This window comes from Scyliorhinus torazame, chromosome 14 (genome assembly GCF_047496885.1).
Source record: "Scyliorhinus torazame isolate Kashiwa2021f chromosome 14, sScyTor2.1, whole genome shotgun sequence".
Classification (NCBI taxonomy): Eukaryota; Metazoa; Chordata; class Chondrichthyes; order Carcharhiniformes; family Scyliorhinidae; genus Scyliorhinus; species Scyliorhinus torazame.
In genome coordinates, this window is record NC_092720.1 from 12873215 (window position 1) to 12888133 (window position 14919).

Consider the following 14919-nt stretch of genomic DNA (forward strand, 5'->3'; position numbering starts at 1 on the left):
TTTTTTAACCTTTATCCCTTCATGCTTGAATACATCTGAAGTACCATCCATTGATCCTGACTACAATGTTTATAAACATCCTTGTTCTGATTGACAGCTGCTGGCCATTTAAAAAAAGCTAAGTGCTTTCACTTTTTTAGAAAGCCCACTATGGCTGGCGGGGTGGGACTGAGAACTGGGGTATTGGTTCGCCGTCTGGCACTATCCCGTTTTTGGGCCAATGAGGGATTCTACACCTAAACAGGATTCCCGATTTTAGTGGGCGGGAGCAGAGAATCCTCCCCCTTCCCTCCCCCACATTATCTTTGATACTGACTATAAAAATGAAATTCAGTTATTGAGGGTCATCAAGACAGCTGGCTCCTTCCCTGGATTAAAATTCACACATTCACAGTTGGTATGCTTATGAGGGGGTTTCACAGTGCTTTACAGCCAATGAAACAGCACTGAAGTGTAGTCGTGGTTGTGGGAAACTTGGAAAAATTACTGGAACTCCATACAGCTGGTCCAGCTGGGACTCGCCTGATTCCATTCTATCCAAAGCCAGAGTATTCTGTTTATCCGATAGACAGCACACGCTGACATTTTCTCTAATTAAACATTGGGAAGTCTGACAACATTGGTTCAGGTCCCTGTTTCAAACTCCTGGATTTTAAAATTCTCAGCCTTGTTTTCAAACCCTTTCATGGGTTTGCCCCTCCCTATCTCTGGAATTTTCTCCAACCCCCACAATCTGCAATCTGGCCTCTGAAGCATGCCTGATTTCAATCACTCGCCATTGGTATGTGTACCTACAATAGCCTAGCTCCAAAAAGCTAGAACTCCCTCTCGAAATCTTTCCATATCTCAACCTCTCATTGTTCCTTTAGGACACACTTTGACCACCTGCCCTAATCTTGCCTTCTGTAGCACCCTATTTTTGCTTTATAATGCTCCTGTTATGCACTTTGGGACATTTTATTACATTAAAAGTACAATATAAATGTAGGTGGTAGTTGTCTGTCCACGCTATAGCGGGAGTCACTCCCATCAGGAGCATGGCTAATTACTTTGCCTAGGACATGGGTTCTGAGGCAAGTTGTAATATCTCTTACTGCTGCCTCAACTAATATTAGTTATCTCAGAATAGTGATTGAATCCTGATTAGGTGTGAACTAAGTAACCACCAGGTGATATATTTCTACACAAATTGAATCAGAGGAACACAAGTTATTAGCTAGGAATACAGCGAACTTTGTTCAAAGCAGATTTGACATCTTTCTCTTTCCACATGCTTGAGCTAAAGATGCCACTGCCCATTGGCAGACCATTGTGCTACCTCTTCACGAGGCAAGGCTACCAACCTGTCATGTGACACCCCAGCTCTCCATCACGTCGCTCACATGTCTCCAGCACTCCACATTGCCAGGTTCTACAGGTGATGATGTTTTTGCCCAAACACGTACAACGCTCAGTGCAATTCTCATGCGTGAACCAGTTTTCACTCATCTGAAAAATCAACCAACAGAACATTGTTAAATGAAATGACTTCAATATAAAAAATACTGAATAGTTACACCTTCATTTACTTATTTACAGGATGTGGGCATCACAGGCTAAGCCAGCATTTATCATCATCCTCAATTGTCCTTGGGAAGGTGGTGGTGAGCTGTCTTCTTGAACCGCTGCAGTCCCTAATGTTGCCTTTTTTTACCTACTGTAAATATGGCAGTCAGTGAGGTTGCCCTCCTTTCTTTGGATATCTACATTCTATTGCTCAGAGTTGCCAGCTACCAATTGATACCACCACAAGGTTCAACCGGCTATCGACCAAAGAGCCAAACACCAGTTAGTTAGTTCAAGATCAAGGGTACTGTATTTACACACACAATTAATCATGCAACATAAACATTACTGGTTAAACGACACCTATCAACTATGACAACCTGTACTTAACTTCAGGCACCCAGCTTAGGTCAGAGGAACACTGGCCGTTGTTCAATTCTGGGTCTATCGGGTTTGTAGGAGTAACTGCTGCTCAGCTAGGCTCATCCGTCTGGTAGCGGGCGTTGAACTTGAACTTGCTTCTGGTGGTGCTGCAATTGGAGGTAGATGTTGCCGGAGCGCCAGGTCCAAGAGAGGCCGAACACATGGTGGTCTCTCTTTTTTATCCTTGGGGGTTTTCGCGCTCTTTTGGGCGGTCCTTCAGTTTGGACCCCACTAGTTGGGTAATTCCTGATCACTGTGTTCGATTCAAACAATAAAAGGGCGGGTGCCTTGATGGCTGGGCATGTCCTGAGCGGTCATTGACCCTGTTGTTTACGCTTCCCTAGTACAGGGAGTGGCGCCGAAGTGTCTGGGGTTGTATCGGTCGCTCAAGTATCAGTCCTTTGTCTGGCGGAGATGGGCCATCAAATGCTAAGCGGTTGGGGGTTTTGATACCGTCTGGATTCCTCACTCGCAAATATACATTCAGGCTCTGAGCCTGCCTGAATCTTGCATTGTCCATTTTTCCCGCTAAGCTTTGCGACCTTCCCTGTTCCTGGTTGTAAGTGGCCTTCCCAGATGGCTACATTCCATCCTCTTGATCCTCAACGCGAAGTATGAAGGATCACACTACTGGATTTTCTCCTGTTCTCTGACGTGCCGGGTACCCTCAATCAAGGACAGGTTCTATCCTACTCTGTCCTATGGGTCAAAATATTTACCTAAGTTTCCCTAATACAACACATATCTCTAAGAATTCTAAGGGGACACTTAACCTTCAAACATACATTTCAGTCTCTTTAGACAAAAAGGGGAAACCTCTAACTGTCTTTAACTAAACTACACTCATGCTGCTATCTAATAACCAAAGAACTTATCTTACAATACAAAATAACCAATAGCAGCATCACATTCCTACTTATCACTAATGTCCATGTACAAAGAAAGTAACTTTATTAAAAAAACGGCAGAATTTATTAGGGAGGAAGGGTTCAGAAAGAGTGTGGGGTTTGCTGGAGTGCGAGGAAAGGGGCTCTAAGTGTGTATACTGGAGGGCGGGATTTCCGAAGTCTGATCGTCTGGATGACACTGCAAAGTGTAGCTATAATCAATAGGGCCTCTACTGTGTACGAATGCGAATACCATTTTATGATATTCTCACACCATGTGGGGGTATCAGTGGCTGCGTCTATGTGTGGTGTAGTGTCCGGGCTAAGGGCGTCGTGTTGGGTGGTCATGTTTAGGGTCTGTGTGGTGAGGGGTGTAAGGTCCGCTAATGCGTGCAACTGTATTGCTCCAACGATGATCATGATGCAGATCATCAGGTATGTCTTCATCATGTCTGTATCTTTCTCTGTCTTCAGGTATCTCCGTATCTGGTGGAGATGGGCCATCAAATGCTAATCGGTTGGGGGTTTCGATACCGTCTGGATTCCTCACTCGCAAATTTACATTCAGGCTCTGAGCCTGCCTGAATCTCGTATTGTCCATTTTTCCCGCTATGCTTTGCGACCTTCCCTGTTCCTGGTTGTAAGTGGCCATCCCAGATGGCTACACTGACCTGTAGGTACACCCACAGTGCTGTTAGGGAGGGAGTTCCAGGATTTTGATCCAGCGACAGTGAAGGAATGCCGATATATCAGTAAGTCAGCATGGTGAATGACTTTGGAAGAGATCGCCCAAGTGATGGCATTTTCATCTATCAGTTGCCCGTGTCCTTCTAGAAGGTAGTGGTCGGCTGTTTCGAAGGTGCTACCGAAGGAGCCTTGGTGAGTTCCGACAATTTACCTTGCAGAGGGTACACACGGCTACTATTGTTCATCGGTGGTAAAGGGAGTGAATGTTTGTGGAAGGGGTACCAACCAAACAGGTTGCTTTGACCTGGATGATGTTAAGCTTCTTCAGTGTTGTTGGAACAAAACTCATTCACTCATCACAGTCCTGACTTGTGCCGATTAGGTGATGGACAGACTTTGGAGAGTCAGGAGGTGAGTTACTCGCTGCAGGATTCTTAACTTCTGACAGGCTTTTGTAGCCGCAGTATTTATATGGCTAGTCATGTTCACTTCCTAGTCAATGGTAACCCCCAGGATGTTGAAAGTGGAAGATTCAGCGATGGTAAAGCCACTCAATGTCAAGAGGCGATGGTGAGACCATCTCTGAGAGATGGTCATTGCCTGGCACTTGTGTGCCACTTGTCAGCCCAAGCATAGAGAATGTCCAAGTATTGTTGGATTTGGACATGGACTGTTTCGGTATCTGAGGAGTCGTGAATGGTGCTGAAAATTGTGCAATCATTAGTGAACATTCCCACTTCTGACCTTATGCAGACCATAAGTAGCAGTACGGCAGCACAGTGGGTAGCACTGTTGCTTCACAGCTGCTGGGTCCCAGGTTCGATTTTCGGCATGGATCACTGTCTGGGCGGAGTCTGCACGTTCTCCCCGTGTCTGCTTGGGTTTCCGCTGGGTGCTCCGATTTCCTCCCACAAGTCCCGAAAGACGTGCTGTTAGGTAGTTTGGACATTCTGAATTCTCCCTCTGTGCCCCAGAACAAGCGCCGGAATGTGGTGACTGGGGAATTTCCACAGTAACTTCATTGCAGTGTTAATGTTAGCCTACTCGTGACAATAAAGATTACTGAAAAGAAATGCTGGAAGGAAGGTCACTGATGAAGCAGCTAGAGATGGTTGAGCCTAGGACACTATCCTGAGGAACTCCTGCAGTAACGTCCTGGAACTGAGATGATTGACCTCCAACCACAGCCATCTTCCTTTGTGCCAGGTATGACTCTAGCCAGTGGAGGTTTTTCCCCTGATTCCCACTGACTGCAGTTTTGTTGAGGCTCCTTGATGTCAGATGCTATCTTGATGTCAAGGGCAGTCGCTCTCACTTCACCTCTGGAGTTCAACTCTTTTGTCCATGTTTGAACCAAGGCTGTTAAGAGGTCAGCAAATGAGTGACCATGGCGGAACCCAACGGAGCATCAATGAACAGGTTATTGCTGAGTAAGTGATTAATGACCCCTTCCATTACTTTACTGATGACTGAAAGTAGACTGATGAGGCGGTAATTGGTCAGGTTGAATTTGTCCTATTTCCTGTGTACAGGACATACCTGGGCAATTTTCCACATTGCAGGGTAGATGCCAGTATTGTAGCTGCACTGGACAGCTTAGCTAGGGACGTGGTAAGTTCTTCAGTATTATTGCCAGAAGGTTTTCAGGGCCCATAGCCTTTGCAGTATCCAGTGCCTTCAGCTGTTTCTTACATAGAAACATAGAAAATAGAAGCAGGAGAAAGCCACTCGACCCTTCGAGTCTGCTCCACCATTCATCATGATCATGGCTGATCATCCAACTCAATAGTCAAATCCCGTATTCACTGCATATCCTTTGATCCTCTTCCCTTCAAATGCTCGATCTAATTGTTTCTTGAAAACATGCAGGGCTGGATTCTCCGTCCTGGGTCTGGAGCGCCCCCACTGGCCGGGGGATCCTCTGTCCCAGCAGCCAGCCAATGGGGTTTCGCATAGTGGGTACCCCCATGCCGTCGGAAAATCCGCAGGCGTGAGTGCGCTGCCAGCGAAGCTGAAGATCCCTCCGACGGGAGAATTTGGCCCACAATATTTGGGCCTCAACTACTTCCTGTGTTAATAAATTCCACAGGCTCACCACTCTCTGGGTGAAGAAATTTCTCATCTCTGTCCTAAATGGTCTACCCTGTGTCCTCAGTCTGTCACGCCTGCTTCTGGACACCCCCAACATTGGGAACATCCTTTTTGCATCTACTCTATCTCGTCCTGTTAAGATTTTATAGATTTCTATGAGATTCCCACTCAACCTTCTAAACTCCAGCGAATACAATCCAAACTGACTCAATCTCTCCTCATACGTCGGTCCCTCGATCCGAGGAATCAGTCTGGTAAACATTCTGTGCACTCCCTCTAGAGCAAGAACATCCTTCCTCAGATAAGAAGACCAATATTCCAGGTGTGGCCTCACCAAGTCCCTGTATAATTGCAGCAAGATTCTCTTCAGTGCCTTCAGTGATCCTTGATGTGCTTGGCCCTCTTAGCTCATAGCTGTGCTGGTACGTCTAGAATGCACATCAGTGGTGGAGGCAGCCTGCTGCTTACCTCGTCCCGTGGCCTTCGATGCCCCTGGTGGGTGGGCGTCCTCTGGCGGTTCTGGGGCTGGAGGGCAGCGGCGTACTTGTCGGTGGCACCTGCACACCAATGCCAGCCTGTCCCGTGTGCTGGCTGTGAGATGCGGCCCTATCAGAGGAGTGGAACTCGGGAGGAGCTGGTGTCCACTCCATGGACGGGTCTGGGTTGGCAACCAGAGCCCCCTCTACCCAGTTAGTGGCGATAGGGCCCCGGGGGACAATTCAGGATGGAGGGGTAGCTGGTTCGAGCTGGCTGCCCCTGCATCATCTGACACTGCCAGCCCTGGCAGCTCCCCAATGCCTGCACCATCAAGGAGCGGCACAGTGGTTAGCACAACTACCTCATGGCGCCGAGGACCGGGTTCCATCCCGGCTCCGGGATCACTGTTCGTGTGGAGTTTGAACATTCTCCCCGTGTCTGCGTGGGTCAAACCAAAGATGCGCAGGGTAGGTGGACTGGCCACACTAAATTACTCCTTCATTGGAAAAATGAAAAAAGAAATTTACAAACATGCCTGCACCATTGTGTCGACGCCCTCGGCGATGCTCCTCAGTGACGAGGCCATGATCTGCACTGCCTCGCTAATCTCACCTGCGACTGGGTCAAGTTCCACAGCACCTCAGCCATTCCCATCTGAGAGCGGGACACGTCCTGCAGTACGTCATCAAGATCAGCCTCGGGGACTTCCGGGTGCGGCGATGACCAGCTGAGTCGCACGTTTCGGCAGCTCCCGGTGGAACGGACTTTTGGGCTCTTAATAAGAGCCCCAACGGCAATTTTAACGGCTAAAAGTACTGTGCGGTGAACCAGAAGGGAATCCCCCCTAGATACGGATGAAAAAAGGAGAGGAAGGTGGCCGGATTGCGGTGGATCCTTTAGAGCAGCGGCAAGGAAGGCAAGCAAAAACCAAGATGGCGTCGGAAGGTGGCAGTTTAATATGGGGCCCTGAACAACACGAGTTTTTGAAACGCTGCGTGGAAGAACTCAAAAAGGAATTGAAGAAGGAGCTGTTGGCCCCGATATTACAGGCGATCGAAGGGCTAAAGGAGGAGCAAAAGACCCATGAGCGGGAGCTTCGGGTCGTGAAGGCAAAGGCTGCCGAGAATGAGGACGACATACAGGGCCTGGTGGTGAAGACGGAGATGCACGAGGCACACCATAAACGATGTGTGGAAAGGCTGGAGGCGCTGGAGAACAACGCGAGGAGGAACAACCTAAGGATTCTTGGTCTTCCTGAAGGTGCGGAGGGAGCGGACGTCGGGGCATATGTGAGCACGATGCTGCACTCGTTAATGGGAGCGGAGGCCCCGGCGGGTCCGCTGGAGATGGAGGGAGCATACCGAGTGATGGCGCGAGGACCGAGAGCAGGAGAAATTCCTAGAGCCATAGTGGTGAGATTCCTCCGTTTTAAGGACAGAGAGATGGTCCTTAGATGGGCAAAGAAAACTCGGAGCAGTAAGTGGGAGAACGCGGTGATCCGCGTATACCAAGACTGGAGTGCGGAGGTGGCGAGAAGGAGGGCGAGCTTTAATCGGGCCAAGGCGGTGCTTCACAAAAAGAAGATAAAATTCGGAATGCTGCAGCCGGCAAGACTGTGGGTCACATATCAAGGGAGGCACCACTACTTTGAGACGGCGGATGAGGCGTGGACTTTTATCGTGGAAGAAAAATTGGAATGAGCGGGTTATTAAAAAAAGAATGTTTGAAACAAAGGGGTGGGGCGAGTATGGGGGGTAAAAGGGGGGGAAAGAGGAGTTTTATGTTATTAATCCTGCAATGTGGTAACTTTTCTCTCTTCCACAGGAGGTGGTGGGGGGAGGAAAGGAGGTGGAAGAGATGGGGCGTTGGCCATTGGGGGGCGGGGCCAAGGGGGAAGCGCGGGCTCGGTTCCCGCGCTATGATAATCATGGCGGGAATAGGGAAGCAGGAAGGAGGGGGCGTCGCACGGTGCGAGCCGAGGTCACGGGGGGAAACCGAGGTCGGCCAGAGTTTGCTGACTTCTGGGAGCAACATGGGGGGTGTAACTACGCTAGTGGGGGATCTAGCGGGGGGGGGGGGGGTGGGAGGGGGGAATTATTGGGCTGCTGCTGCTGGGGAGAGGGGGGAAGCTGGTATGGGGTGGGATGGGCGGGGGGGCACCGCCTGGGGGGGACACAGCTGCGTGGGAACCGGGTGAGGAGCTGGAAAAAGGGGATGGCTAATCGACAAGGGGGGGGGGTAAAAAGCCCCCCAACCCGGCTGATCACGTGGAACGTGAGAGGGCTGAACGGGCCGATAAAGAGGGCACGGGTACTTGCACACCTTAAGAAACTTAAGGCAGACGTGGTTATGTTACAGGAAACGCACTTGAAACTGATAGACCAGGTGAGACTACGCAAAGGTTGGGTGGGGCAGGTGTTCCATTCGGGGCTAGATGCGAAAAACAGGGGGTTGGCTATATTAGTGGGGAAGCGGGTAATGTTTGAGGCAAAGACTGTAGTGGCGGATAGCGGGGGCAGATACGTGATGGTGAGTGGCAAACTACAGGGGGAGACGGTGGTTTTGGTAAACGTATATGCCCCGAACTGGGATGATGCCAATTTTATGAGGCGTATGCTAGGACGCATCCCGGACCTAGAGGTGGGAAAGTTGGTAATGGGGGGAGATTTCAATACGGTGTTGGAACCAGGGCTGGACAGGTCGAGGTCCAGGACTGGAAGGAGGCCGGCAGCAGCCAAGGTGCTTAAAGATTTTATGGAGCAGATGGGAGGAGTAGACCCGTGGAGATTTAGCAGACCAAGGAGTAAGGAGTTTTCGTTTTTCTCCTATGTCCACAAAGTCTATTCGCGAAGAGACTTTTTTGTTTTGGGAAGGGCGTTGATCCCGAAGGTGAGGGGAACGGAGTATACGGCTATAGCCATTTCGGATCACGCTCCACATTGGGTGGACTTGGAGATAGGGGAGGAAACAGAAGGGCGCCCACCCTGGAGAATGGACATGGGACTAATGGCAGATGAGGGGGTGTGTCTAAGGGTGAGGGGGTGCATTGAAAAGTACTTGGAACTCAATGATAATGGGGAGGTCCAGGTGGGAGTGGTCTGGGAGGCGCTGAAGGCAGTGGTTAGAGGGGAGCTGATATCAATAAGGGCACATAAAGGAAAGCAGGAGAGTAGGGAACGGGAGCGGTTGCTGCAAGAACTTCTGAGGGTGGACAGGCAATATGCGGAGGCACCGGAGGAGGGACTGTACAGGGAAAGGCAAAGGCTACACGTAGAATTTGACTTGCTGACAACGGGTACTGCAGAGGCACAGTGGAGGAAGGCACAGGGTGTACAGTACGAATATGGGGAGAAGGCGAGCAGGTTGCTGGCCCACCAATTGAGGAAAAGGGGAGCAGCGAGGGAAATAGGGGGAGTGAGGGATAAGGAAGGAGAGATGGAGCGGGGAGCGGAGAGAGTGAATGGAGTGTTCAAGGCATTTTATAAAAAATTATACGAAGCTCAACCCCCGGATGGGAGGGAGAGAATGATGGGCTTTATGGACCGGCTGGAATTTCCCAAGGTGGAGGAGCAGGAAAGGGTGGGACTGGGAGCACAGATTGAAATAGAGGAAGTAGTGAAAGGAATTAGGAGCATGCAGGCGGGGAAGGCTCCGGGACCGGATGGATTCCCAGTTGAATTTTACAGGAAATATGTGGACTTGCTCGCCCCGCTACTGATGAGGACCTTTAATGAGGCAAAGGAAAGGAGACAGCTGCCCCCGGCTATGTCTGAGGCAACGATATCGCTTCTCCTAAAGAAGGAAAAGGACCCGCTGCAATGCGGGTCCTATAGACCTATTTCCCTCCTAAATGTAGACGCTAAGATTCTGGCCAAGGTAATGGCAATGAGGATAGAGGATTGTGTCCCGAGGGTGGTCCATGAGGACCAAACTGGGTTTGTGAAGGGGAGACAGCTGAATACGAATATACGGAGGCTGCTAGGGGTAATGATGATGCCCCCACCAGAGGGGGAAGCGGAGATAGCGGTGGCAATGGATGCCGAGAAAGCATTTGATAGAGTGGAGTGGGATTATTTGTGGGAGGTGCTGAGGAGATTTGGTTTTGGAGATGAGTATGTTGGATGGGTGCAGCTGTTGTATAGGGCACCAGTGGCGAGTGTGGTCACGACTGGACGGGGATCTGCATACTTTCGGCTCCATAGAGGGACAAGGCAGGGATGCCCTCTGTCCCCATTACTGTTTGCACTGGCGATTGAGCCCCTGGCAATAGCATTGAGGGGTTCCAAGAAGTGGAGGGGAGTACTTAGAGGAGGAGAAGAACACCGGGTATCTCTGTATGCGGATGATTTGTTGTTATATGTAGCGGACCCGGCGGAGGGGATGCCAGAGATAATGCGGACACTTCGGGAGTTTGGAGAATTCTCAGGATATAAACTGAACATGGGGAAAAGTGAGTTGTTTGTGGTGCATCCAGGGGAGCAGAGCAGAGAAATAGAGGACTTTCCGCTGAGGAAGGTAACAAGGGACTTTCGTTACTTGGGGATCCAGATAGCCAAGAATTGGGGTACATTGCATAGGTTAAATTTAACGCGATTGGTGGAACAAATGGAGGAGGACTTCAAGAGATGGGACATGGTATCCCTGTCACTGGCAGGGAGGGTGCAGGCGGTTAAAATGGTAGTCCTCCCGAGATTCCTCTTTGTGTTTCAGTGCCTCCCGGTGGTGATCACGAAGGCTTTTTTCAAAAGGATCGAAAAGAGTATCATGAGTTTTGTGTGGGCCGGGAAGACCCCGAGAGTGAGGAAGGGATTCTTACAGCGTAGTAGGGATAGGGGGGGGCTGGCACTACCGAGCCTAAATGAGTACTACTGGGCCGCCAATATCTCAATGGTGAGTAAGTGGATGGGAGAAGAGGAGGGAGCGGCGTGGAAGAGATTGGAGAGGGCGTCCTGTAGGGGGACTAGCCTACAAGCTATGGTGACGGCCCCATTGCCGTTCTCACAGAAGAAATACACCACAAGCCCGGTGGTGCTGGCGACTTTGAAAATTTGGGGACAGTGGAGACGGCATAGGGGAAAGACGGGAGCCTTGGTGGGGTCCCCGATAAGAAATAACCATAGGTTTGCCCCGGGGAGAATGGATGGGGGATTTGGAATATGGCAAAGAGCAGGAGTAACGCAACTGAAAGATCTGTTTGTAGATGGGAAGTTCACAAGTCTGGGAGCGCTGACCGAGAAATATGGGTTGCCCCAAGGGAATGCATTCCGGTATATGCAACTGAGGGCTTTTGAGAGGCAGCAGGTGAGGGAATTCCCGCAGCTCCCGACGCATGAGGTGCAGGACAGAGTAATCTCAAAGACATGGGTGGGGGACGGTAAGGTGTCAGATATATATAGGGAAATGAGGGACGAGGGGGAGATTATGGTAGATGAGCTGAAAGGGAAATGGGAAGAAGAGCTGGGGGAGGAGATTGAGGAGGGGCTGTGGGCGGATGCCCTAAGTAGGGTAAACTCATCGTCCTCGTGTGCCAGGCTAAGCCTGATTCAATTTAAGGTGTTACACAGGGCGCATATGACTGGAGCACGGCTCAGTAAATTTTTTGGGGTAGAGGATAGGTGTGCGAGATGCTCGAGAAGCCCAGCGAATCACACCCACATGTTCTGGTCATGTCCGGCACTACAGGGGTTCTGGGTGGGGGTGACAAAGGTGCTTTCGAAAGTAGTGGGGGTCCAGGTCGAACCAAGCTGGGGGTTGGCTATATTTGGGGTTGCACAAGAGCCGGGAGTGCAGGAGGCGAGAGAGGCCGATGTTTTGGCCTTTGCGTCCCTAGTAGCCCGGCGCAGGATACTGTTGATGTGGAAGGAAGCCAAGCCCCCGGGGGTGGAGACCTGGATAAATGACATGGCAGGGTTTATAAAGCTGGAACGGATTAAGTTCGTCCTAAGGGGATCGGCTCAAGGGTTCACCAGGCGGTGGCAACCGTTCGTCGAATACCTCACGGAAAGATAGAGGGAATGGAAAAGAAGAAGGCAGCAGCAGCCCGGGGGGGGGGGGGGGGGGGGAGGGGGGGGGGGTGGAGGAACCAGAAGGAGTCTCAGGGTTATTAATATATATGTATAATATGTATAGGTCCTCGCTATAAATAATTGCATATTGGACTGTTAAATCATATTTTTGGAGAGTGTTTATCTGAGACAAGGCAGTTGCCATTTAGTTTTAGTTTTAGTTTTTGTTATCTATTAGTTATTCTTTGTTTATAAAACAGGTCATTGTTATTTATACTGTTATATTACTGTGTAAAGGATACACAATGTACTGTGATGGTTGACCAAAAATTTTCAATAAAATATTTTTTTTTAAAAATCAAGATCAGCCTCGTACTAGATCACGTCCTCCAGCGAGTCGGACATGACCGTCACTGACTGCGAGGCGCCTTGGACACCTTCACTAATGGTGCCAACGTTGTGCATCAGGCTCTCCGCTGCAGTTGCCACCCACGAGAGCAGTGTTGCCCTCGGTGCCACGCATTGTCACCGACATCTCCTGCGCCTGTAGCCTCTGGGACTCCTCCAAGTGGGTATGGATCTGTTGCGAGTGTCGCTGACATCTCCCTCTGAATGTCCCGACCTTAACATTTCCATCAGCTCCGAACCCTGTTCCATAGGCTCAGTATGTGACTGGGACCCAGCTGGGTCTTGGCATCCAGCAGACCTCCGACTGCAGTCTCGCCTGGGGCCTCCTTATGTACATTTTGCCCTGAGGAGGTGGAAGGGGGGAATGTGTGGATGCTCAAGTGGGGGTGGAAAGGTCTCGAGGAACGGGGGGGGGGGTGGCATTGGTATCTACTTGTTGACCTTTTTGTATGGCATTGGCGGCCATTCCTCCTGGTCACAGTCCTAAAATGTCACCCACTCTAGAACGTTAGCTCCCTTCTATCTCCACAGATGCCGTCAGACCTGCTGAGATTGTCCAGTACTTTCTGTTTTTGTTTCCGATTTCAGTATCCACAGTACTTTGCTTTCAGCTTCGTATTTAATTTACAGTTTTAAGTAGGTCTTTAACAGTGTTATACAAACTACTGCAAGTTATTCAGAGCACTACCCATTGAACAGGTGGGGCCTCTGGAAAAAAAAGTGTGGGGTGACCTGATAGAGGTCTTGAAGGTCATGAAAGGATATGATAGGGTCTCAGTAGAGAAGCTGTTTCCATTTGCAGGCAACGTCTGGGCTTCCTTTCCTCAAGTTCAACCATGGCAGAGCAGAATCCATGGCCGACCTAACTTGAAACTGGAGACCTCATCCTAAATCCCATACACAGATTCATTTAGATGACTAGGGTAAGACACATTAGCAACATATACCCCAATTGATCTGCTCTAAGGTGGAGTGATGCAAAGCTGCTCCATCAGGCTCATCCTGGAGTTGAGGAGAGAGAATATTAAAAAGCTGTTCAGCTCCAAATAGGGGCATCTATCAATTTTCAAATAAGGGGCGGGCTTCTCCGACCCCACGCCGGATCGGAGAATCGCCGGGGGGGCGGCGGGAATTCCGCCTCCGCCGGCCGCCGAATTCTCCGGCACCGGCGATTCGACGGAGGCGGGAATCGCGCCGCGCCGGGCCCCCTCCCCGCGATTCTCCGGCCCGCAATGGGCCAAAGTCCCGCTGCTGTAATGCCGGTCCCGCTGGCGTGAATTAAACCACCTCCCTTACCGGCGGGACCAGGCGGCGCGAGCGGGCTCCGGGGTCCTGGGGGGTCGCGGGGCGATCTGGCCCCGGGAGGGTGCCAGTTCCATAATCTTAATAAGAGTATAACATGCTGAATTCCTGGAAGCTGAGTAATTACCCCAGACACTCCCCCTTGACGTGAGAGGCATAGAGATGAAGATTCTCTCAAAGACTTCAGCAGCTCTAGAATTTAAATAGGCAGGGTAGTGAGCAGGTTTCTGGCATAACCGGCCTATTCCTTCCAGGTTCAGATTGATCTGCTGTGCTTCTTCAGCATTCTTTCTTTTCATTCAAGTAGCTTACATGAATGTCTATGAATTTACCTGAAAGTATTTGTTGTTCTTATCCACACAACCACATTGACTGCTTGGAACACATTTGTCCACACTCAGAACATATCCAGGGTCACAAAAGCATCCTTCAACAGTTGGTAGAAGACAGCTGTCAGGTGCAGACAGATCCGTACAGGTAGCAGGACAACTGGTACCACACCTCTCATAGTGACTACCACTACGGCAGGATATGGCTGAAGAAAACAGAAATACAGCTAAATTAATTTATTCTGTCATCAGCTTAAATAACATTTCAATGGGCGTGGGAAAAATAAACTGGTATTCAATAGGTTTGGTCATTTTACATAACCTACGTGACAATAGAATGCATCACACTACCTTTTCACAGTAACTTCATTGCCGTGTTAATGTAAGCCTACTTGTGAAAATAATAAAGATTATTATTATTACAACCTCAACATCACAATGTCAAAACGTCTCAAAGGAAAGTGTTGCTTGTGATTTTTCATTAATTAATGACAACAATATAGATCTTGGGATTTTCCTCTACCCGGCGGGACGGAGTGGCGTGAACCACTCCGGCATCGGGCCGCCCCAAAGGTGCAGAATCCTCCGCATCTTCAGGGGCTAGGCCCGCCCCGGAGTGGTTTGCGCCCCGCCAGCCGGCGGGGAAAGCGGCTTGGCGCCACGCCAGCCGGGGCCGAAGGGACTCCGCCGGCCGGCGCGGGTCCGCGCACATGGAGTCACTTCCGCACCGGGAATGGCGGATGACCACGGCCTCCGGTGCGGAAG

The 14919-nt window shown here is 50.2% G+C and overlaps 1 protein-coding gene across 9 annotated transcripts in view; it reads right to left on the minus strand.

Annotated features, from left to right (window-relative positions):
* Positions 1 to 14919, minus strand: part of LOC140389529 (IgGFc-binding protein-like) — a 266128-nt gene that overhangs the window by 104553 nt on the left and 146656 nt on the right. For all 9 annotated transcript variants that reach the window (XM_072473722.1, XM_072473723.1, XM_072473716.1 and 6 more), the window contains 2 exons: positions 14158 to 14360; positions 1344 to 1488 (listed from right to left, as the gene is read on the minus strand). In XM_072473722.1, the coding sequence (XP_072329823.1) occupies positions 1344 to 1488; positions 14158 to 14360 (348 nt within the window). The remainder of the gene's footprint in view (positions 1 to 1343; positions 1489 to 14157; positions 14361 to 14919) is intronic.